General features: G+C 40.3%; 3 protein-coding genes across 3 annotated transcripts; 2 read left to right on the top strand and 1 right to left on the bottom strand.

The window, feature by feature from the left end:
* The first annotated feature begins 235 nt into the window (after positions 1-235).
* LOC110380030 (tRNA (guanine(10)-N2)-methyltransferase homolog) lies at positions 236-4,302 on the top strand. The gene is made up of 9 exons (XM_021339887.3): positions 236-446; positions 521-904; positions 1,135-1,269; positions 1,682-1,871; positions 2,144-2,217; positions 2,466-2,604; positions 2,976-3,174; positions 3,554-3,721; positions 4,140-4,302. The coding sequence occupies exons 1-9, from the start codon at positions 372-374 to the stop codon at positions 4,255-4,257; spliced, it is 1,482 nt and encodes a 493-aa protein (XP_021195562.3). The 5' UTR covers positions 236-371; the 3' UTR covers positions 4,258-4,302.
* Positions 4,303-4,370: 68 nt separating this feature from the next.
* Positions 4,371-7,925, bottom strand: LOC110380031 (ER membrane protein complex subunit 2-A). Its single transcript, XM_064037825.1, has 7 exons — positions 7,741-7,925; positions 7,378-7,491; positions 6,865-7,015; positions 6,359-6,502; positions 5,850-6,006; positions 5,521-5,616; positions 4,371-5,216 (listed from the first exon to the last, which is right to left on the bottom strand). The coding sequence occupies exons 1-7, from the start codon at positions 7,772-7,774 to the stop codon at positions 5,040-5,042; spliced, it is 873 nt and encodes a 290-aa protein (XP_063893895.1). The 5' UTR covers positions 7,775-7,925; the 3' UTR covers positions 4,371-5,039.
* A 313-nt stretch (positions 7,926-8,238) lies between these two features.
* Positions 8,239-23,526, top strand: LOC110380051 (uncharacterized). The gene is made up of 7 exons (XM_021339909.3): positions 8,239-8,445; positions 8,652-11,708; positions 12,215-12,318; positions 13,150-13,343; positions 13,648-13,954; positions 14,718-14,855; positions 19,189-23,526. Exons 2-7 carry the CDS (start codon positions 8,865-8,867, stop codon positions 19,937-19,939), a joined length of 4,338 nt encoding a protein of 1,445 aa, XP_021195584.3. The 5' UTR covers positions 8,239-8,445; positions 8,652-8,864; the 3' UTR covers positions 19,940-23,526.
* The last annotated feature ends 1,272 nt before the right edge of the window (positions 23,527-24,798 follow it).

Here is a 24,798-nt window from a genome sequence, read left to right as displayed (position 1 = left end):
TAGAGCTGAAAATTCAGGTTGAGGGAGTAAGTAAAGTGAAAGTCTACATGTGTGAAGATAGGGAGGCTATGTTATATCTACTCCCCTTTGTACTAACTGTAATGAGCTCTCCAGTCGTAAGTACATAAGAAGACATAAGTGTGACATCACACCACGTAGCGTAGTCGAGTGGCCATAAGCCAATGTCCCTTGGGTCCTTCCCCTTCCACAGTCCAGCAATCTTGACATTTAGCAACCTGTCAATGTCACGTCGTGGTCATGCTTGTGGTCACGTCAATGGTTGATTATGAGGTTATGTTGTGATAAAGTTATTGCAAACAAAATCGAATGAAAACAAATGTAAAATTGATTAATATACAATATAATACACTATGCAAATCGAGGACAAAATGTGGCGAAGGTACCTTGTGTGGTTCGCTCAGGAACACGTTGATTTTCGTCATGCAGTAAGTTTTGTAAACAATGTTATTTAAATCGTCTGAAATCTTAAATTTGAATAATATAAACAAACTTTTTTTAGGAAATGCAAAGTATTATATCTCTGCTCAATATACCAGTGAGGTTTGTGGAGAAGCCTTGCGTTCAGAAGCCGTACTGGATAGTTGAGCTTCCTTCAGAAGATTGTGCCCGAAAAATAGCTTCTCGGTCTGTATTGATGAAAAACTGTATAGAGTTGTGGTCCAGAGCAAGAACTGAGGCACAATTACATGCTAACTTGAAGAATTCCTTGAAAAACTCGACAGGAAGTTGGATAGTAGGGGAGAATAGTAATGGCATTAGTGATACCAGTGTGTGCCCTAAAGAGTTGATAGAATCAATTTGTACTCCAAAGAGGTCTTATAAAGTGGAAGTCGAAACATTTTGCAAACATTTCACGATGAAGGAAAAGGTTGAGAAAATAGAGGTAAGGACACAATCACATCTTGTGTTCTGCAAGTTATCATTTTTTACAGCAATCCGTTTTCTGAATCAATATTGTATGTCTCTTGAAACTGTGGAAAAAAAAATTGATATACAATATATTTATGAGACAACACAAATAATTATTTATTCCATTTTAATGGAGATTATAAGAACAAATCTACTGCATAGAATAGAACAATAATAATTTATTTTACTGATGAATTTTTTCAGACATTCAGCTACTTACCACTTGAGGGACCTGTGAAACTTAAGAATCCTGATGTGACCCTAGCTTACCTAGAGTTCTATGGAGTAGACCCTAATGATGTACCTGAAAAGCCTTATGATGTATTTTTTGGAAAATGGGTATGTGGTCTTACCATTTCATTTACAGTTTCATTAACACCTGCTATCTTTTGATATAGGTAGCATGGCATTGCAGGTTTTTTTGTGAACTGTACATCAAGCTTCAATGCTTTGTCAATCAACCTCTCAACTCACTAACTACATGACACCCAAACTTCTTTATGATCACCCTGCCAATCTCCCAAGACATGTATAAATTGAAATCAGGCTAAAAATTAAAACAATACAAGGTAACTGCACCAGTAATGGTAAGCGTTCCAGTCATGGTCAATTGAAAAATCTCCCAAGACATGTATAAAATGCCAATTTCCCAAGACATGAATAAATTGAAATCAGGCTAAAAATTAAAACAATACAACATTTGTTTTCCATGTTAGGTGTATTAATATGGTTATGTCCTTATGTATTTTAGATAGCAGATGGCCAGCGTGACTTAATCCAAGTGCACTCACTAAAGAAGCGGCAGTTTATCGGCAATACGAGCATGGATGCGCAGTTAGCCATCATTATGGCTAACCAGGCGCAAGTGAAGGTTGGCGATATGGTGCTCGACCCCTTTGTCGGCTCTGGCTCTCTGCTTGTGGCTGCTGCTCATTTTGGAGGTAAAAAGTCAATAATAAAGTTTTAACAATAAGAGGACATAGATATTATTTACAGAGTATTATATTTCAACGGTATGGTCTGTTAAATATTGAATTTAACACATAGTTGCTTTTCCTGGTTACACGAAATTTCGCGCACTTTGGTAAAGTGATTTCGATTGGGTTCCTTGTCAACAGACAGTATGTCTGAACTCTCCTTTTGTACTGATTGAGAAACAGAGAATGCCTTATTTTAAATTTGTTTGTACTAATATATTCCTCCCATTTTACAGCATATGTATGGGGTTCTGACATAGACTACCTGATGCTACACGCGCGGACGCGGCCCACTCGCGTCGGTCAAAAGGTAACAAAGTATGTATTGCAAAGGTTAAGGTGCTTATTCAATACATTATATTCATAAGCATAGTCTTAAGGTTACATACCAGACACATTTTGTTTTTTAGTAAATACATTTACTTAAATCATTCATCATCATCAATATCACGCTGCTATATGGTCACACAAGAAACTTAAATCATAAGTCCCTTTTAAGAACATGTGAAGATTTAATCAAATCACTGTTTTAATTTACACATAATAATAATTTTCTAGATACGGACAAAAGAGGAGAGTATACGCGGGAACATGAGACAATATGGAACTGAGTCAAGGTATCTAGACGTCGTTGTGAGCGACTTCTCTCTGCACAACTGGAGATCAGACCTGAAGTTTGATGCTATAATTACTGATCGTAAGTTTTTCTTACCTTATAAAGTAATAGACAAACAGAATACAGTTTTCGCAAAACCCAATGACGGTCTGCCGACCACAAAAACGCGCATTTGGCCCATACTCCTTCCCCATCCTTAGAGTTATTAGCTAGATACCTACCTAAAATTACATATTTGCGCCTACTAATCTATTGTTTGATGAGGAAACTTTCATCACATTTGGGATAGATTTTTGCGCAAAAGTTAAACACTTTTGGCGATGTGAACCACATATAGCACCTTATTTGTATTACTCTGTGTCCTTTGTTTATTTTACGTTACTTGATAATTAAGTCCACCAATTCACCAGTCAGCATACAGACCCCATAATCAGATTTTCTTGTTATTTCAGCACCATACGGTGTACGCGAGCCTACCGAGAAGATCGGCATAGAACGCGAGAACTACACGATATCTGAGGAGCAGCTAGCTAACCACGTGCCTTCTAAAGTGGAGTACGGCTTGTCGCATATCTACAGTGATCTGCTCAACTTTGCTGCTAACCATCTCGAGATGGGTCGGCGGCTGGTCTGCTGGTATCCTTTGGTTAGGTAAGATTGTGCATTATATACCTAAAATGCACTAAATAACTTTAATATCTTAGCAAGTAAGCAAGGCACTAAAATAATTTACTTCATCTGCTTAGCCTTCTCCCAACTCGTTTGGGGTCAGCTGCCAACCTGATTTTCAGTTTTATGTTATGCAGCTAAGAATCACAAAAGTAATTTAAATGTTGGAATATTTTTGAACCCCAAGGGCATTATGCAAGAGACTTCATTTATAGAGATTTTCTTACGAAGTATTCCTAGACCATAATAGAATCTGTAACTAAAAAGAAATGCCCCTTAGTTTAATGTTCCAACCGCAATACTCCGCCACTAAAAAACCCTGTCACTATTTACCAAATTATAGCATTTTCTTCACTTTCAGGGAAGAATACGAAGAGTCTCAGCTACCATCCCACCCGTGTCTGAAACTCGTGGGTAATTCAGAACAGGTGCTGTCAAAGTTAGCGGCGCGGAGACTACTCACGTATGAGAAGGTGCAAGACGATGCAGCCAATATGCCGCTAGATCCTAATGCTGTACATAACTTTAGGTAAACAACATTTGCTTTATCACTAAAAATATAATAGGTACATACAGAGCGCTTTCACACCAGCGGATTTTCCGCGCGGCAGCACTCCTTTCCTTGCGAGTAGAAAACCGATACCCGCCATATGCCCGCCATAAATCCGCTGTTACGAAAGCTTTGACTGACGTCAAATTTTGAGGGTGCTGTCTTTTTGTAATTTTGACGTGAAAAAGTGCTAAAAACTACCTTACTTTCAATAAACGTTTTCTACTTTAAATATCTTAAGTCTGCGAAAACAGCAGTGCCCCAACATCTCGATACATTTTTTTAACTTATTTTTTTCATTGAGCGTAATTTGTTCTTTACCTGACAAAATTGGTCTAACAAACCATTGTATTAATTTAGCATATTTGTTACATTCATGAATATTTTTTGTATCCAGGGAAAAGTACTTCACAATGGGTGAGATGACGAGACGAGAGAGGAAGGAGAAACGCGCGGGAGAAGTAGCCGCCTACCTCGCCAGCAAGATGGCCGCCATGAGAGATGACGTCACATGACACGTTGCTTAACAAAGATATAGTTCTATTAAAGTTATAAGAATATTTTGCTGTTTAATTCGTTCTGACCTCCATTTTTTGGAAAATATTGGGATTTTAATAAAAGAAGGGAGTTGGTGGTAACATAACATAATTTATTTTAAAATAATTCACAAAAATTATACTAACTTTGAAAATCAAACATTCCATACACCATTAAATGCTCAACCTTTTGATAAGTTAACATACCCTTAAAGTCTAAATTATATTAATTATACATAAATATTTAGAATAGTTTACTTGGTACATTTTCTACATGGATTATGAAAATTGACATTTTTACATAAGCTTTGGAATGAATTACATGTATATGTATGGTCATATTAACACATTTGTATATTTCCATTCAAGTAGTTTGTAGTACATTTTGACTACAGTTATCAGCACGGATATCGAGGCATGACCTTCACCTGCGCAGAAGCGATTTACTGCCTTATTGCCTTATGCGTACGGGTGCGCAAAGCGATCCCCACTCTTCCGCCGAGAGCCCAATATCCGTGCCGGTTACTGTGCATATCATGAAGTTACAAAATGTTATACAACGAGAATTGTTTAATCCACTAATAGAAGAATTTTTTAGACAAGACTTTAAATTGGTCTAATATTCGACGTTATACAAGCGTCAGCGATACAGCGGCATCCAGCTGTAAAATATGCCGCTTCTTGAAATATCGATATTTTCACTACATATTTAAACTTATAACTCACCATCTCACACATCATTCCCAATACACCACAACTCCCTAGTCAGTGATAGCGAGGGCCAGCATCATGTGCGTAAGGTCGGGAGTGGGCGGAGCCCGGGCCGCTCGCTGGCGCCGCGCCGCCCCGGACTGCGCCCACTGGCACAGCTTCCACACCTCCTTGCGCTTGCCGCTGTTGCCGGACGACTTGTAGTGGTTCAGGAGGTTGTTGGTAGTCTGAGGAACGGAGATAAGTTGTATGTAGAATCGGATTTGAATGAATCATAAATGACAAAATAAAATTATACAATAATAAGAGTGGGAAAAGGCTAGGGAGATAATGAATAAGAGTGCTTCCAAATTCAGAAAATAAGTCTCAAAATAAAAATTTAAGTTCGAAAACAGTATATTATATGATACACAACCTATCTGTATTCCTTGTGTATTTACTGTTGAGTGTGCAATAAAGTTGACTCTCTCTTTATGGAAAGAGTACATATTATGCACTTATATATTTTATATATTTCAATTCTGTACATACCAAGAATAATCCAAGCAAAGCCCTCATGTTCTCTGGATTCAGCTTCAATGCTTGACAGTAGTATGTCTTGGCAAGCTCCATGTTCTCAACACCTCCCTAAAACAAAGACAATACCTGGAGAAGTATTTCGAAATCGTATATCGTAAAAAACTTAATAAGTATTATCCACCTAGTTTCTCAATAAAGCTAGGCCATCTCCTAAGTCCAAATCTTTCTTTCTGTCATATTGCATCACAATTAGCCAAAAAATTCAACCATTCATTTATAAGAACATGGATTTACTGTAACATTTAACTGTATTGTGTAAATTGTCTTAATCAAACACGTACCATAGTATACCGGATATCAGCAAGACGCTGGTGCATCAGATGGTTATGCGGCTGATGCAGGATGAGCTCCTCAGCACAGAAGGCGGCCCGGGAGTACTCCTGCACTTGTAAGTATAGCGAGCATAGCTCCTGCCATGCTTCCACGTCTGACATGAATCTGTTGACAGACAATGTTAAAATAGTTTGAATACGAGAAGTATACTCAAGGGAATTACTAAAGGAAAGTATTTGTTACAGGCAGCATTGTTTTCTTTTAAACTTTGAAGTATTTGCTAGCTAGCTTTTCATTTTCTTCACACACTGTGTAACAAAAACTAGCTGGCTAGACTATAAAGGCTGCTAACTACCATTTTTCCTTTTGTATTGAATGAATTAAAATATACTCTGTTTATTGTGAAAATTTTACAAACCTACATTAATAATTACAATTCTAGATAGTCAGTAAGTTAGAATTATTGTAGGACGTAGGTAAGATTTACTACATAATAAAAGTGAGAAGAACATCTTACTTCTTCAGATAATCCACAAGCTCCTTGATAGCTTCGGTGATCAGTCCTTGCGCCTTCAATATGGCGACGCGGCGCTTCCTGGCGGCCGCGTTGGTCTCATCAGCTTTGATTATGCTGTCCAATACTTCTAGTGCTTCTTCATACCTGATTTTTTTTATTGCATAAATATAATAAGCATTTGTAGATATTACACTGTACCGTAGTCGAGAGTTAGAGAGCATAAGTAAGCTGTAAGAACATTGTGTTGTTTCACTGTTGAAGTAAAAAGTACCTCAGTAAAATATCAGGTTCACTAACTTTGACAAACTGGACCAAATACAAGATAACTCTGTAAGTGTGCATATAGCTCATGCAGCTCAGTCAAACTGAAGTCTGGCTGGTAATATTTGGGGCCTAAAAACAAGGTTACTAACTTTTTTCCCTCTATTATGGCATTGACATCACATGTGTGTGAGACGTATGAGAGTGGCACACATGGCAAATGTTTGGTGTTTATGATTACTTACTTTTCCTCAGCCTCCAGCAATGCAGCCTTGTATCTCATGACACGCATGCTGCCGGGAAACTCATTAGACAGCATGTAGATGCACAAGGTGGCCACTCCGTAGGCATGGCAGTCTAGAGCTGCATATATTACTTGCTCCAGCACCAAATGCTCTGAAATTGACACACAAAAGTTAGCAGTTTCTTATGAGACATTAAAATAATGTAAAGTAAGTTTTATGAAGAAGAACTAATAATTTAAGTAATTCTACAGAGACTTTACACTTTACTTTAGAAGACACACCACAATTTTCTATTAAGCTATCAAATCAAAATGGTGAACAATTCATGGTGTTGTATCATAAGGGTTCATTTAATCATTTAGTTATTGATATTGGACTGGTTTTGTTTAATTAACTTTGCAAAAAGCAAGACTGCAATTTGGAATGCTTAAAATTTCTACATTACTCAATTATGATCAGGGTAAGTTGTGTTGAGTTTAATTTAACTTTATCAGATTGGGGATGGATACCAACTTTCATTCCCAAGTTTGGTAAGGTCATCACTGAAGACTGTTGTCCACAGCTCCATCACATCCTCACTCCGTCTTTCATTGTTCTCCCTCCACTGGCGAAGCAAGTCTTTAGCCTCTGAAATTATAATCATTTTGGTCATTAATAAAATGGGCAAAAGGTGTGCAGGAGGTCTTTATTGCAGGTTCTTAAAAAACTTCTTCGATTCTTAGTTTTCCCTATGTCTCAAACTTACGTTGTATAATAAATTGACGAATATTATAATGATGAATTAAAGGTAAATATAAAAATGTACGAAATCAAAATCAAAGTAGACAATTCTCGCAGGAACTTGTAATTAACTGAAATAATGTCTACAATACATACCGTTGTAACTCAACTCTTCGAAATTGTAAGACATTTTTATCAGATCTTTTAACACATATATATTTACGTTAGTATTCGTTTAAAATGCAGTTCTAGCGTGCAAATTATCTTTAAAATCCAATAAAGATTCGGCTGGATGAGGATGACATGACATTCAATTGACGTTTTTTTGACAGAACTAGTATAAGTATGCCCAGATTATAAAATCCATGATTTTCGTTGTATGTGATCCTAGTTTTAAGGTATATGCAAATACATTTTGTCACTATACATTTCATTTCATTCAATTTTCGTATAGTTCTCCCAGAACTATACGAAAATTGAATAAATGATACGACTTATTTTTTTGGAAATAAAATTATTTCATTGATCCCAGTCGAACTGTAAATAAATGATAACTCCACTTTTACATTTCTCTATGGATTGACTATGAATAAATTCCGTTCCACGCATAAATGATAAGCGTTATTTTCTCAGTTGGCGAAAAACCTATAGAAATTCAATTATAGCACATCGCCACGAGCACATATCGATATTCGGGTTCGTGTATCGGAATATAAAAGTTTGTGTGTGAACGTGAACAAGACGTCTGCAATATGTCTGACTATTTGGAAATATTTTTAGATTTAGCTTAGTCGTAAATAGTTATTGAATCTTTAATAAGTAATCGATGTCATGGACTATACATGACAAAAAATACAATAGGTGAGTCCCGTTAGTGTGTTTCTGGCATAAAATCGTTATCCAGTTCAGTGTTCATTGTACATAATGCTCGACTTTTTTATGTCTCAATGGCCTTTATCTCGGGGTTTTGTTTTCTTTTGTCCTCTGTTTGCACGTTGAACAAGTTTGTAGAATGTGATGTTGTGGATTTAGTATCGTATATGTATACAGAGTATTTTGTCTGACAGATCGATAAGAAGAGGACGTGCAACGAAGTAATGTATTGTTGTGGGTCGTGCGAGAGCCTTACGTGTGAATAGTAGATATGCGCGTCACGGACATTGTGCGACCTGCCTGTGCGGACTGAGTGCGCGTGCTGTGACGACATACACGATACGGTCGCGCTGCGAGGCCGCCCCGCTGCTGCTTTTGTCACCCTGAGGACACCGAGTGACGTCAACATGGACCAGCTCGTGCAGTGTCCCGTCTGCACGCTGTTCCTCCACAATGGGATCACTCTCGAGTCCCACTTGGATACTCACCCCAAAGACCAGGTTATAAAAGCTTTGTGCAATATAGCATCAAACAAGAATTCTAGTTTTACAAGCAGAACTTCCACACCAGTACATTCAGAGCGGTCGTACAGGAGCAGGTCACGGACACCTGCTACTGATGACAGCACCAAGTGGCCGGGGTCAAGGAGTACAGAACATGAGCGCTACTGGCGTAGAACACCTAGCAGGACTCCTAAGAGTACAGCTCCATCTAGAAATGGCACGCCTGACATAAGAATGCTTGATGTAAACTTTGAGAACCATGGCCTTCCTGCTCCAGGTGCCGGTCAGCATGTAAACAATCCATTTCTTTTAAAAGCTGATAAACTTCAGCAGACCTTCCAGTCTCCTGCTGTACCAGACTTTGATCCACAGTTTGTTTACTATCCAGAGCAACAGGAGGACAGAGAGATAAAATTTTCCCGTAGTGCTGAATACAATGCAATGGACAATAGTAACAATTTGTTTTCTTACAATGTACCAACTATGCCCGGACCAGGTGTGAAATTGTTACCAGCAATGCCTAGGAAAGCAAATGACCTTGTCAAAGTTCTACCTAAACCAAATAACATACTTCTTAAGGCCAACATGGGTGGTGTGCAATATATAGGTCCAGGGGTCAAACCTATGCATGTTATGGTACCGTCAGCTCCCACATTTATGCAGAAGAATGTGCAAAACAATATGATTATGACAGGCAGTGGTGCCAGCCCACAGATGCACATTGATACCAAAACAGCTTCACCTCCACTAGCTAGCAATCAACTGAACCAAATGACTTCTGGTGCGTTTACTCCAGGAACTACTGTTGTTACCCAAAACTCCCAAATTATATACAGAGAAATGGTGCACAATATAGATGGTAAGCCCTTTATAACTACAATGCCGACTGTACTAGGAGGCCATGAGAATGTCAGTAACTTAGCGCAAGCCAGCTCCATGTACCAGAATGTAATGGTAGTAGACCAGTTTGGAAACACTTCATGTATGTACACAACACCTCAGCAAATGATGAACAAAGGATGTCCTACTTCCATGTATAATGAACCTGGGAGTCTAATGCCTAGTGTTCACATTGATAAATCTGTACCAACTATGAATGATCCTAAAACACTTATTATTGAGGTTGGTCCACTTATTGCTCCTGGTCATGATAATATTTGTGAGGATCCTAGTTCCTCCATATCACAGCCAGTTCAGAGCAGTTCAGTTGATAACACTGAGAGACCTGTAGAGGTATTAGATTCAAAATTTGATATGCCAGGAGGAACTAAAGGTTTGAAAATTTTAAGTAACATTAAGGTTGAAGTTCCTGTGCAACATCATAAGAATATGGTGAACACAGTGATGGATCTGACAGGCAGCACAGAGGCTGAGTATTCTGTTGAGCGAGCAGAAAGCCCAGAGAAGATCCTGCCTGATTTAGATGATAACAACCAACTATCATCGGATGACACCCAGCCATCATCTATGTCCAGTGGTGACAGCATGGTGTCGCATACATTCTCTGTGATAAAGAATGTTGGTAACCCAAGCAAAAGTTCAGTAGACAAATTGGATACAGACTTTTCTGACAGCTGTCCTGTGCCAGATTTAATATGTAATGAGAAGCCTTCCATATCACCTTGTAGTGAGTTGTCTGAAAATGGCGACAATTCAACCGATCGTACCTCAATATCTCCCAAACCTGAGAGCAATCAAGTTAGCCTTAGTAACTTAGGACTTCCAGAAAAGAAAAATCCGCTTTCACAAAAACCATACAGGCACAACACACTAAGACTGAACAACATATTCGTGAAGAAGCACAAGAAGATTCTGCAAATTAAGAATGCCAAGTCCTTTCCTGTGAAAACAAAGAAGTCTGAACACAGAGACAATGTCCCAACATCATCAACTTGCAGATCACCAGAAAATTTTAGCATGAATAAATTGCACCAGACTGATAAATCTGACAGCAAGGAAAAGACTAACCTTTTGCAGACCATATCTGTGGAAGAGATCAAAGAGAATGATGACAATAATGACTTTGATGATGATATAGAAGAACAATCTATGGACATAGAACCAGTTGCTGCATCCAGCTTGGCGCAGCCGGAGTTTGCGGCCGGCATTGAGATGATACAAGTGAAGGAGGAAATAAATACAAGCAATGAAGGAGGTTTCAGCAACGAGCCAGTGACTACAGACCGCATGCTAACACCACTAGAGACATTGCGGCCGATTAACGTTATTAACTATGGCAACATGTCCAACGAGGATTTCAACGAAGAGTCTAATGACAGGGAGTTGTTGGACCTTGAAGCGGCCTCTAAAAACAAGCAGTTCGTCAGCATGATGAACGAGAACTACTTCGGGGACAATATTTACGCGGACTACTTTACTGCGGACCGCGTGGAAGGGTTCGACGCGGAGCGCGACGCCGCGGCGTTCAAGGAGGGAGGCAAGGACGGTATGTACCTCTGGGGTGAGCCTTCACAGAAAGACAACGAGTTCGTACTGCCTAACTTTATACACGAGAGTTACAAGATAGCTGAGAGTAACGGCATAGATTATTCAGAGCTAGGTGCTAGAGAAGTGCAGGTAGATGTGGAGGTGGACGGGTGCGAGCGGGACAGTAAGGCGGACGTGCTGAGCGAGGGCCGCAGCGAGGGCGACGCGCCCATGAACATCTGCGCCGACGAGTGCATGCCGCCGCGCGGCGAGCTCAGCGGCCAGGAGAGCAACGGAGACATGGAGTCGCCCTGGAGCGGGGTAAGACCTCACACTATTATCTATTTATCAAATCATGAAACCCAATATAAAGTTGTTTCTTATTGTTTAATCAAATGTTGCATCACCATGAATAGTTTAACTTTATTATTTAATATTTCATTGATTTTAATTTCTGTTATAAGCCAACAATACCAACATCAAATCATTTTCTTTCATGCATACATGGTATGAATGAATGAATGAATTTCTGTAAGTTGGTCTTTTTACAAAACTTTTTATACATTATTTTAAAGTTGCAACCATTCTTAGTTAAGTTGGGTAACTGTACATGCAAAAGACGCCACACCGCAAAGGTGCAAGGGACTTTCCCGAAGCTTGAAAAAAGGGGTCATTAAATCGTTTATGTAATCCTTAAGCCTTGGCGAAATTTGTTACCACTTCATATTTTGTTAGCATCATACATCATTTAGTTTTATTCAATTTTCTTGATGTTTAAATATGAAGGTGCTTGTTGGCAATATTTGACGATTATCCGCTGTCTCCAGATGTACTCAGAGGTGACGGCGACGGAGCCCTACGACCTGATCGCGCGGGAGAGCTGGGTGTCTGATGGCTCGGAAGCGGACGCCAATGAGAAGAGGGAACCCATGTTAGTAATGTACCTTTTTATTATATCTATAAAATAAAATAAACTAGCTGTTTCCTCCGGTTTTACATCTTCCTTAGGAATTTCCCGATCATGTTGTTTAAGGAATGTTTGTACAAAATTGTTTCCTTCAACATTTCGATCAGTCTGAGAATGAATAAATTAATTCAGTCGTAATATGGTACATAAATACACTGAGTAGTACACTAATTTACTATACATATTAGGTAATATATATATTACCTTCATTGGTTTTTACCTGATGCAAGTTTTAGTCCTTAAAATATTTTCGACTTGTTTTCTAGGGGTCAACTACTTATTTTGTAAACAATTATCATCAGTCTTGTGTAGTACGACGAATAACGTGTTTAATTACGAAACAATTCAATGGCAATTATTGCATCATAAAGGAAAGGAGGTCTTTATTGCTTTTTATTGAAAAATATAATTACTGAACCGCCCTTATCCCAATTTGCGTAGCTGCAAAGTCGATTTCAACTGTGAAGTACAACAGCAATGTACTCTTACCATTTTATAGTGTTTGCCCTCATGACACAGTAAAAAAGGTCAGGTAGACTGGGATCCTGTGTGGGATCAACTTTGATAGATAGATAAATCAGATGAGAGATCACTTTTAGCGATAAGACCGCCCATTTTGTCACTGACAATAAAATCTTTAGTTTTGTTGTAGATATTTTAATTGGTGTACATAATAAAGACTATATCTATCTATCTACTCAGCTGCACCCGATTAGACTGGAAGCCGACCCCGACATAGTTGGAAAAAGGCTTGGGAGATGATGGTTTATAAGAAGTTGTATGTATCTGTTCCAGCGAGGAGGAGCTAGCATTACCCCTGCCGGCGGTGTTCGGGCGCGGACGCACGTGCGGCACGTGCGGCGTCACGTGCGCGTCCGTGCGCGAGCTGCGCGCGCATCGTGCTCGCGTGCACGCCGCCACCACCAAGACCTCCTACAGCCGCCTCGTCACCGCCAGGACTATCAAGAAGGAGGAGAAGCCTGATACCAGTGAGTTTACTGTAGCTTTAAGTTCTATGACATTGGTTGGGTTTAAGGTCGGCCAAAAAGCTCGATCAATACTATATTTGGCTTGAGGACACCCGTTGCTAAAAGCGAGAGCTAAGAGTTGTATATTTGGTTCGCTCTGAAATGACCGCCAAATACAGATTGGTACCGGCGATTTTTCACAGAATTTCATAGCGTAAAAAAAAATCCGCCTGAATTTTAGACTGTCTAACTAAAAGTACCAGTTCTTCAAAAATATTTACCATGTACTTCACACTTTTAACATCATTTTCATTCTCAATTTCAGACAATCTTCTACCACCAATCGACTCAAAGGACTCGATATCATCCACAATCCTTCAAGTGTACGAGAGCATACAAGTGGAAGAGGCCAAGCCTAAGATCGAAGTGGACAGACTTATCAAGCAGGAAGTGAAGCGGAGGCGCAAAGACTACGTGTGTCCTACGTGTAAGGAGGACCAGCTGACGGACGCGGCGTTCCACGCGCATCTCAAGATACATCCCCTCGAGTGCCTCACGTGTGGGAAGTGCTTCTTCAGGAGAGCAAACCTGGCCCTACATATAAAGACACATTTAGGAATTAAGAATTATAAGTAAGTGTGGTTGGTGAGCTTTTTATATTTATTTATTGAATATTAAATACTATATGGAATCTAAATATATAAAACTCAAAGGTGACTGACTGACTGACTGACATAGTGATCTATCAACGCACAGCTGAAACCACTGGACGGATCGGGCTGAAATTTGGCATGCAGGTAGATGTTATGACGTAGGCATCCGCTAAGAAAGGATTTTGATCAATTCTACCCCCAAGGGGATAAAATAGGGGATGAAAGTTTGTATGAAACTTTGTCAATTTTAAACCGATCGGACTGAGACTTTGCATGCATAAAGCTACTATGGCGTAGGCAACCCTTAAGAAAGGATTTTGATAAATTCCATCCCTAAGGGGATAAAATAGGGGATGAAAGTTTGTATACTTCTTCTTAGATTTTATGAAGAAGTCCTGATGACGAATCAGAATTTTATGATGACGTTCGCTTAAATACGATTTTGATTAATTCAACCCCCATTCAACCCCCACGGGTGATAAAATAAGGGATGATGAAGGATGTAAAATGTATTAGTTTGAACCTATCAGTACGTTCAAACTCCATACCTAATTAATAATAATACTTCTTAACGCGAGCGAAGCCGCGGGCTAAAGCTAGTGTAGTATAATTATGGAACGTTTTAAAAATAACAGAGTTCGAGTCCGACTCGCTTTTGGCCGGTTTATTACTATTTGTTATTGAATAGTTTAACGGCGGTAGTTAATCATGTACTAAGCAATGTACTCGTGTTTGTTTGCAGATGCGACGTGTGCGAGAAGCGGTTCGTGACGCGGCAGAAGCTGCTGGAGCACCACAACGTGCACACCGGCCGAGCGCCCGTCAAGTGCACCATGTGCGACGACACCTTCCGCCGCTACTCCAACATGGTGCAGCACAGGTACTGTCCAGCTCCATCCCTCCACCACACACCCACAGCTACCTGCCAGGCGTCAAGTGCACCATGTGCGACGACACCTTCCGCCGCTACTCCAACATGGTGCAGCACAGGTACTGTCCAGCTCCATCCCTCCACCACACACCCACAGCTACCTGCCAGGCGTCAAGTGCACCATGTGCGACGACACCTTCCGCCGCTACTCCAACATGGTGCAGCACAGGTACTGTCCAGCTCCATCCCTCCACCACACACCCACAGCTACCTGCCAGGCGTCAGTGCACCATGTGCGACGACACCTTCCGCCGCTACTCCAACATGGTGCAGCACAGGTACTGTCCAGCTCCATCCCTCCACCACACACCCACAGCTACCTGCCAGGCGTCAGTGCACCATGTGCGACGACACCTTCCGCCGCTACTCCAACATGGTGCAGCACAGGTACTGTCCAGCTCCATCCCTCCACCACACACAGCTACCTGCCAGGCGTCAAGTGCACCATGTGCGACGACACCTTCCGCCGCTACTCCAACATGGTGCAGCACAGGTACTGTCCAGCTCCATCCCTCCACCACACACCACAGCTACCTGCCAGGCGTCAGTGCACCATGTGCGACGACACCTTCCGCCGCTACTCCAACATGGTGCAGCACAGGTACTGTCCAGCTCCATCCCTCCACCACACACCCACAGCTACCTGCCAGGCGTCAAGTGCACCATGTGCGACGACACCTTCCGCCGCTACTCCAACATGGTGCAGCACAGGTACTGTCCAGCTCCATCCCTCCACCACACACCCACAGCTACCTGCCAGGCGTCAAGTGCACCATGTGCGACGACACCTTCCGCCGCTACTCCAACATGGTGCAGCACAGGTACTGTCCAGCTCCATCCCTCCACCACACCCACAGCTACCTGCCAGGCGTCAAGTGCACCATGTGCGACGACACCTTCCGCCGCTACTCCAACATGGTGCAGCACAGGTACTGTCCAGCTCCATCCCTCCACCACACACCCACAGCTACCTGCCAGGCGTCAGTGCACCATGTGCGACGACACCTTCCGCCGCTACTCCAACATGGTGCAGCACAGGTACTGTCCAGCTCCATCCCTCCACCACACACCCACAGCTACCTGCCAGGCGTCAAGTGCACCATGTGCGACGACACCTTCCGCCGCTACTCCAACATGGTGCAGCACAGGTACTGTCCAGCTCCATCCCTCCACCACACACCCACAGCTACCTGCCAGGCGTCAAGTGCACCATGTGCGACGACACCTTCCGCCGCTACTCCAACATGGTGCAGCACAGGTACTGTCCAGCTCCATCACCAGGCGCATTACAGCTACCTGCCGGGGCTGCGCGAGTTACCGCGGCCTTGGTACATAAAAGATGTATGTAGGAACATGATGGGTATTAGTCCGTAAGAGTCTGACACTCCCTCCCTCATGCTGCTAAACCCACATGAGCTTTTTGAAAGACGGCCTACGTATGGTCACGCTCTGGCGTAAACTGTGTACTCGCTGAACGCTACGCTGCACTGTACCCCCGCTGTTCCGAAGTTGCGTTCTCACGAAAACTTCTTGCGTACACGCTGGACGCATAGCCGCGCGTGATAACACATGCTGACATGCTCGGTTGTTCCGAAGTTACGGTCTAGTTGTCAAAAATAAAGTTGAATGTAAAACTTTTTTCTCTACCTCTGTGGTATTTTTTTTGACATGATATAAAAAAATACAAACTTCAAAATAGAGTTGTCAAATTTGTTTACGTATTTGCATCGATATATATGTACTACGTACTAGATAGAACGTTCCGAACAAAAAGCTTACCACACTGAACTGCAGTGCAGACTATGCAGTGCCCAAAATGGCAAATCAGAGCGATTTTGACGCCTGCGTCAGATGGATGTCTGTGAAACGACAATTATAAAATAGAAAATACATATCAAGGTATAAACTTACACATATAAACTATTCGAGAGTCAAGTTAGTAAAATTACACGCTGTTCATGCTATTACAACGCTTGTATATCATACTTTTCATTTATAATTCAATTTTACAAATATGCATTAATTTGTTCCCGCCCGCCATCTTAAATTATGGATTAAGAAAATCGTGCAGAAACAGATGTGCCATAAAACTGGCAGTAGGTAAAATATCAATGAAAACAGACTTCACTTTGTCATGGTATGTTCTTACTTTCAAGAAAAAATAATTAAATTCGCGAAAATTTGTGATAGCCCTCTTAAGAAAAAAAACATCGTAATTAATATTAAAAACTCTAAAAATAAGTTCCTGGTTTTAATATATTACATGATTTTGCATTCAATTAGATATAAATAAACTTTTTGATACACTCAGCGGCACGGAATTTGGCCCAAACAAACACAAGTAGATATCAGCCCAGATAGCTGTTGTAAATTGTAATTTCATATGACATATTGTCAGTCCGTTCGTAATTGTTAATTAAAACACATAAAAATGTGTGTCTGTTTAACTTTTGTAACACTAGAAACAGATTCCGTTGTTGGAACACAAAGCAGAAAGTTAAGTTTAAATTCAGATAGAAATTGCCGAAGTACTAAGTACGTTCCAAAAAAAATGTATGATTAATATAGTTTTTTGTTTCTCTTTTTTTCACAATTTGATCTGAAAATTACCCTTACTGCAGCTCAAGTTGCTCAAGTAGTGTTGCTAAGACGGCAAGGGCGGAAGCAGCGGAAGATGGTTGAAACTTTAAGTGCACCGCGTAGGAGTTAAAGATATGCATAGAAAATGTATGACCAGACTGGCCTTTACACAAGAAGACCAGAAAGTGGGGGCGAAGGTGTTCGTCGGCGGACGACGACTGATTTATCGTACGTGCAATAATGAAAAATCGGTTTCTCACTGCGTTAGAGATACGCCAGCCTTTGCAAACAGCAAGAGGAGTCAACGTCCGTAAGTGCACAATAAGAAGAAGGATGGAGGAACGGGATCTGCGTGCTCTAAGACCAACTCGAGGCCCGGAATTTCTCCCGCACTATCGCATAGCCAGACTTAGGTTTGCAAGAGAACATGCAAATTAGACGCATGACCAATGGAGTAAAATTTTATGGATCGATGAATGCGGAGTCGTCTTAAGAGCTCCAGACGGCCATGAATGTGAATGGAGAAAGCGCGGAGAATGGTTTCTTCCCACCACTACCAAGCAAACAGTCGGTTTTCATGGTGGGTCCATCTTGGTTGGGCGAGGCATAAGTTCAGAAGCCCGTACTGAATTGTTGGTTGTCGAAAGTCGTCTGACAACAGTGCGGTATATTGAAGAGATCCTTCAAAATCATGTTTTACCCTGTCAGGGATTCATAGGAAGTGAAGAATTTCGTATAATGCAGAATAATGCTCGACCTCGCGCAGGTCTTTGCGTAACCGATTACTTGTTCGAGGTCGGTATTCAAAAATTGGACTGGCCAGCAAGAAACCCACCTATGAATCCTGTACAACATGTGTGGAACATGCTTAAAAGACAGGTCCAAGCAAGTCGTAACCCACCACGGACTCTTAGTGAACTGAAAACCGCGCTGGTAGCTGCCTGAGAGGAGATCTCTCAGGTGGAGATAAAAACCATCATCCAGAGCAGGCCAGATCGTATGCAGGCAGTCATCAGATCAAGAGGAAGAAACACCCATTATTAAAAATCGGTAACTTTCTGTTTTGTTAAAAATGTTGAATTAAAAAGTTTATGGTGATTATTGCGGGAAAGAGACTCTGTTTTCTAACTCAATGAAACTTAATGAAAATCCTCACAATTTTGTTGTTTGTTAGTCATTTTCTTTTGGAAAATGAGTAAATTAAACAATTATATAATAAAAGTACAGATTTTTCATTTAAATAATGGGTATAAGGCCCAAATGTGCTTGGGCCAGATTCCGTGCCGCTGAGTGTATATTACATGATTTTGAATTCACTTAGATATAAACTTTTTGAGTAATGAAAAATGTAGGCAAAATACGAGCGACACTTCAGCAATTAACATCAATGAGGATGACTACATGTCACAATACGTCAACGAGATGTCAACAGACGACATAGGCGGGTAAATTATTTGTATGGATGTTCTTGTCTATCGCTAGAATATATGTCAATGCGTATTTGTGTTATATTTTTTAGGTACAAATCATTTATTTTTAATAGGAATTTAATTTAGAAATTGTGTTGTTATACTTGACTTATTATTTAATTATTTTGAAAAAATGCTGTGAGTATAATTTTTTAAATTCACGACGAATTTTTTGCGCGTTAGTGCGGGATGGGACTTTGTATGTGGGTATAATTTATTGTTGTCGTCTGCAGGGACCGTCACCACCTGGCGAAGCGCGCGAAGGTGCGCGACTTCGTGTGCCAGTGCGGGCTGGTGTTCCACTCGCGCGCCAAGCTGCGCTGGCACCAGGAGACGCACGCGCCGCGGCCGCGCGCCTGCCTGTACTGCAGCGACAAGTTCGTGCACGCCGCCTCCCTCACGCGCCACGTGCGGCGCGCGCACCAGCAGCACTGCGCGCGCCGCGCCGACCACGCGCCCTGCCCCGTCTGCGCGCAGCTCTACCCGCGCCCCGCGCTGCGCGCCCACCTGCTGACGCACAGCGGCCAGCGCCCGCACGTGTGCGTCGTCTGCAGCAAGGCCTTCACCACCAAGTGGAACCTCAAGCTGCACCGCTGGACGCACATGAGCCGCTCCGCCAAGCCCTTCAAGTGCGGCCTGTGCAAGGGCGCCTTCATCCGCCACTCCGAGTACGTGTCGCACATGAACGCGCACAAGTCCGTGCGCCCCTACACCTGCAACTACTGCGGCTGCCAGTTCATCCGCAAGTACAACTGCCAGCGGCACGTGCGCGAGCACGAGATGGCCAAGAAGTACGTGTGCAAGGTGCCCGAGTGCGGTAAGTCCTTCCACAGGAGCTACTACCTCTCCGAGCACATGAAGGTGCACAGCGGCGCTCGCCCCTTCGCCTGCAACATCTGCGGCAAGACCTCCAGCAACAAGTCCAACCACAACAAGCACGTCAAGATACACCACGCGCGCGAGCCCGTCGCTACCGAAGCGTAATGTCTGTCCACGTGGCCGATATAGGACGCGTGGTAGCCGCGGCCAATGGCATAGGAGATACGTCTGGCGCGTAGGCCGTGGGCCAATGGCGTCTCAGATATATCACGCGCCCGCACCCGTAGCCACTGAGGCGTACAGCTAGGCGAAACGTTGTTGCGGACACAGCGTCCGTCGCGCTGATACAAGACTGCGAATATTTTACTTGCTTTTTAAATATCAGTTGATAGTCCGAGTTTATGAATTCGTATAGTTTTCGCATCTTTAACGTTGCAAAATATCATAAGATTATTTTATTGATACACAAGTTTAGTAAACGTAGTTAGCAACAACGTCGCTCGGCGTGCGCCATGTAAATATCTAGTTAAATTTGAATTTATTATAATTGTTGTAAATACAGGACCAAGCGTGTACATTTGGGGTGGAGTTGTGTGGTGACGAGCATTTCGAAGTCAACGGTATGACGCACCGCGCGTTACGTGCGGGAACTTCATTCGTGTACTAAACATTTGTTCGTAGACTTGTTGAAAGAAGCTTTAATTATGGAACCCTACGAAATGATAAACGTGCGTGATAGACGCCGGAGTTTGTTTTGTGCCTTATAGATTGAATGGTAGGAAGTTTTTTGTAATTTCTACCGGCTGAAGCAACAATGGTAATATGGAAAACTGACTGCTTACAGTAACTTGGTCACAGAGTTGTATCATTTCAGTTGTGGCGTGTTATATGTCGTAGTTTTCTCCCGAGGCGACGGGATCTGGTTGTGAAATACATTTAGTGTTGTGCGTGACAAGCGGTGCGTCATACCGAACATAAAATAGTCAAATTAATAAAGGGCATTTCGGTATAGGTACCCCGCTACACTTATATTATTTTCTACTTATTATATTATAACATAATTTCACAATGCTTCCATTTTATAAGCTTGGTCACTGAGGATGCGGCTCGCTCACTTAATTATTATACTAGTTATTTTTTACAACTTTTTAGTATTACTAATGAATGAATTACAAATGGTGCAATTTTCTTGACATTTTGAAAAGTTTAGATTAACAATGACATATTTTATTTCTTAACTAATAAGGCGATTTCTTAATAGTCTTATGGTCCCAAACCATAATAAAATAATTATAATTTACATATTACCAATTGGTATACCGTTATTTTAACATTTGACTGCTATAAGAGCTCAAGATTTTACACAACGATTATTTTTATATGAAATATGCAAGCAATGAATTATAATTATATTATTAGTTTATCTGTAGCATCTCTGGAAAAAAACTGATTCATTTTTAGCATTGGTTATAGAATTGATGGCAATTGCCAAGATACATTTTCATGGAGTTAATCTCATATCTATACTCTGGGCATAGTCAGTTGACATGGCTGTACTAAAACCTCTTTGGAAATACATTTCTTATTTTTATTCTTATTCTTATTGTCACTATCAACCTTGGGATAGTTTCTGGCTGCAGTATACGATGACGTAGACGTTAGAGGTCGACAATATTTGTTTGCCATATTGTGTATGACGCGACGGCCACACCCCTCAGTGGCAAGCTGTAACGTGTAACTTTATACATTTTAGTCAAATTGACATCCCCACAGGGACTACTAATAACTCATTGTAAAAGTATTTTAACATTTACGTTATTTAGATTACTTTATGTAAATATCACTTTAATTACAATTAATTTATTATTATTACATTTTTGTATTGTTACTACGTATTATTCCGTTTTTTATACGTAAGGCGTGACGGTGTTGCAATGTGTGCTCTAAACACTGGATGTTCTGTGCGATAGAGATCGAGTTAAACAAATATATAGCGACGTCTCTTTATCTTCTCAGTCGTGCAGTTATTTATATGAAACATTTATTGATTGTTTTAATTTGATCCTTATGAAATGACATCTAATTGAAAACAAACAGTATTTAGAAGGCACATGTTACCAAATTTTTTGCGTTTCCCGTCGCACGCACTCGAGTGACATTTTTATCGGTTGACGTTATTTCATAGTCTTTTCGTTTCACAAATATTATTTCTATATGTTTGTTTGGTATTTGTCCAAAATATTTAGTCGATTAGTGCAATCGCATTTGTTGTTAGCTCATTGTTATTTATCATCTGACTAACGAAAATGTGAAAGACACCGGATTTTGTAATCAACATTATTTTCAGAGATACGAAGCAATAATGTGATTTATATCAATAATTATTTATTTTTATCGAAGAGACTCTTCTTTGAGGATAATGTTGGTACATGGTCGGTGCGCATTATATTGGAAAGCCGAAATTAATGAGGTCAAAACCTCTGATAAAACAAATGTTATGTAACAATAAGTTGGCAAAATGTACTGTAGGTATATTTTTCTATAATGTTGGTATAAATTCTGTCATGAATCACACCAGCTGTGTTCATATAAAGCTTAGAGCGGGCAGCGATTAACGACTTGATATCGGCACACTTACGTCGTACTTAGCCGTTCTATTTTATTCTGAACTCTACTTTTTATCGTAAAATGCCGATTGATAAACGATGGCTCAAGAAAATAAGGCATAGTTACAAAAAAAAAGTACTTATTTTATGCGAGGTGAAATGTACACTGTGTAATATGCATAACAGAGTTACAACTGATTATAAGCATTCATAAGATTTTGTGAATAAATAATTTTCAGCATTTAACATGATGCGAAACTTATATTACATATCTTTTTGCTATATATTTATAGAAAAGTTGAAATATGAAGGGTTTTAAACTTTCCAAAGTGTGCGGTATTAAGTCGCCATTTCTAACAGCTCTAAGCCTAAACGATGTATGTTTATATATTTTACACATAAAACAATGATCTCGTATTTTATAAACACAATGTAAAACAAATTTTATGTTTTTTTTTGTTTATGTTGTATTTAAATCGTTTGGAGCGCAAGTTGACGTAATAGAACTCTATAACCTTAACAATTTCGTATGTAAAAAAAGTAAAAATAATAACTTTTACATAATTACTAAGTGTAATGTTCTGTGACTGGCTAAAATAAATGTGAATAAATACAATAACTGACTATAATTATATCTCAAAATAACTAAAACTTGAAATAATGAAAAAGCTGTCGACTTGCGTTAGGCTTGGTACACATGGTGTGGACACTCTTGTCAAAGAAATATAACATCTCAACATAGACAACGGTTTTTTATTCTACCTTAATTTTTTTGAATAAACGGAGCTCTGAAACATGAGTCTCGTCTAAATCAGCGGAATCACGGTAGACATAATGTTATTGCGTTTTGATTCTTAACTATTTAAGAATAAGGTTGATTTTAACAATTCAAGAGCGTCTTCATCATTTGTACAAGCCCACAAAACGATGTAAATAGCTGTAATCTTGCGTAACTCAGTTATTAGAAGAAATTGGTTATTTATTTTTTATTTTAAGTTATTCGAATAAGTTCTTAGTTTTACATGTACATAATGTTAGGTAATTTTGTAATTGATCGTAAGACGTGGGTGGTACTCCAAATTCAGTTCGGCGGGGTCACTGGACTGAACAGTTTGTGTCTGCAATAAATTATATTAAGAACTTATATATTGGCTCGTTTTCTTTTACAACTGCTCCTTGAAAGATTTATCAATCGAGAGTTCTAGAATATCTGGAAAATATTATTGCAACGGTCGTGATTGTTTTATGGCTTCTGGTCAATCGCCTTTTTATCTATGTGTTGCAATTTCCCTTTTCTTATTGCCTTATCAGAATGCAAACAATAGTTCCGCACGCACGGCGCCCGCGCATGTCACGGCGGCCGTCATCACCCCCTTTATTTATAATAACATACATTTTCCAGCTTCTGGGAAGTCAATTCATGGATTTTCATTGCGTTATCAATAATGCTGTAGAGGTCGTCCCAGATATAAAACATCGGATCATTGCTGCTGACACATAAACATAAATATTATAGTTATTTTCCATTAAGAGTTTTATTTTTAGCTTGTCATGCAACAATAGTTGGGTTTGCGTCAATGTGTTTTATGTAATGGTCTTCTTGAGAGCGGGGTTGAAATTAGATTTTTAAACATATTTTTTCAGTCTTTTACTTAATTGGACGCCTCCTTTTTGAAATTGTTCAAAATAGCTGCACATCACTTGACATAATTTTTGTAACAAAACACCAACAAAAGTTCCAGATAACCATCCGATGTCGGTATGTCCGAAATGACTTTCATCATCTTCCTGCCCTGTTCCCAAGTCATTTGAGGTCGGTGCAACATGTCTTCCATTCCTCTCTGTCAGACGTCATACTTACATCCACCCCCTTCTGCTTCATGTCCTCTTTCAGGTAATCAATCCATCTATTTCTCGGTCTACCTCCGTCTAATGAAATAACTTTGCGAATCTGAAATTAAACAATTTAAAGCCGTATAAAAATTTCCCTAGGTATTTCCCGATTTCCTATCAGCTAACAAAAAAAGAACGGCTTCCTGAAAATAAAGAACAAAAGAATCATAAAATAACCCGGTTACTACGGCTGTTATTATGAAAACCTTACAGCTCAAGTACACAAAGAAAAAACTTAAAGATAAACAAATAGGGTGTAAACTGTCGATCCAGTCGCTGGCAGTGGGACCACCACCTAACCGACGTGAATGAAAAAAAAAACGAATAAGTATGATAAAAAAGATAATTTATTACCGCAATAAAACAAATCGTATCTCCTATCGGGTAATTGACCTCTGAATAAGAACAAACGATTTTAAAGTAACGTCAATACGACTCGATAACCTTTGCAAACGATTTTTGCGTTTCAATTATCTTAATTAGAGACATAATTTTTTCTCCATAACTGGTTCGTAGTAAGTCATG

The sequence above is a fragment of the Helicoverpa armigera genome, chromosome 14 (genome assembly GCF_030705265.1).
Source record: "Helicoverpa armigera isolate CAAS_96S chromosome 14, ASM3070526v1, whole genome shotgun sequence".
In the NCBI taxonomy this organism is placed as follows: domain Eukaryota; kingdom Metazoa; phylum Arthropoda; class Insecta; order Lepidoptera; family Noctuidae; genus Helicoverpa; species Helicoverpa armigera.
This window is presented reverse-complemented; position numbering and strand designations above follow the sequence as displayed.

Excerpts from the sequence above, each read along its gene's own strand:
- LOC110380030 (XM_021339887.3), top strand. The coding sequence starts at position 372 with ATGCAAATCGAGGACAAAATGTGGCGAAGGTACCTTGTGTGGTTCGCT. Across the intron at positions 1,270-1,681 it reads ATGTATTTTTTGGAAAATGG|ATAGCAGATGGCCAGCGTGA; the intron begins GTATGTGGTCTT and ends TATGTATTTTAG. Across the intron at positions 2,218-2,465 it reads CCACTCGCGTCGGTCAAAAG|ATACGGACAAAAGAGGAGAG; the intron begins GTAACAAAGTAT and ends ATAATTTTCTAG.
- LOC110380031 (XM_064037825.1), bottom strand. The coding sequence starts at position 7,774 with ATGTCTTACAATTTCGAAGAGTTGAGTTACAACG. Across the intron at positions 5,617-5,849 it reads CTGATATCCGGTATACTATG|GGAGGTGTTGAGAACATGGA; the intron begins GTACGTGTTTGA and ends TCTTTGTTTTAG. Across the intron at positions 5,217-5,520 it reads CTTTGCTTGGATTATTCTTG|ACTACCAACAACCTCCTGAA; the intron begins GTATGTACAGAA and ends TCCGTTCCTCAG.
- LOC110380051 (XM_021339909.3), top strand. The coding sequence starts at position 8,865 with ATGGACCAGCTCGTGCAGTGTCCCGTCTGCACGCTGTTCCTCCACAAT. Across the intron at positions 13,955-14,717 it reads TTAGGAATTAAGAATTATAA|ATGCGACGTGTGCGAGAAGC; the intron begins GTAAGTGTGGTT and ends GTTTGTTTGCAG. Across the intron at positions 14,856-19,188 it reads TCCAACATGGTGCAGCACAG|GGACCGTCACCACCTGGCGA; the intron begins GTACTGTCCAGC and ends TGTCGTCTGCAG.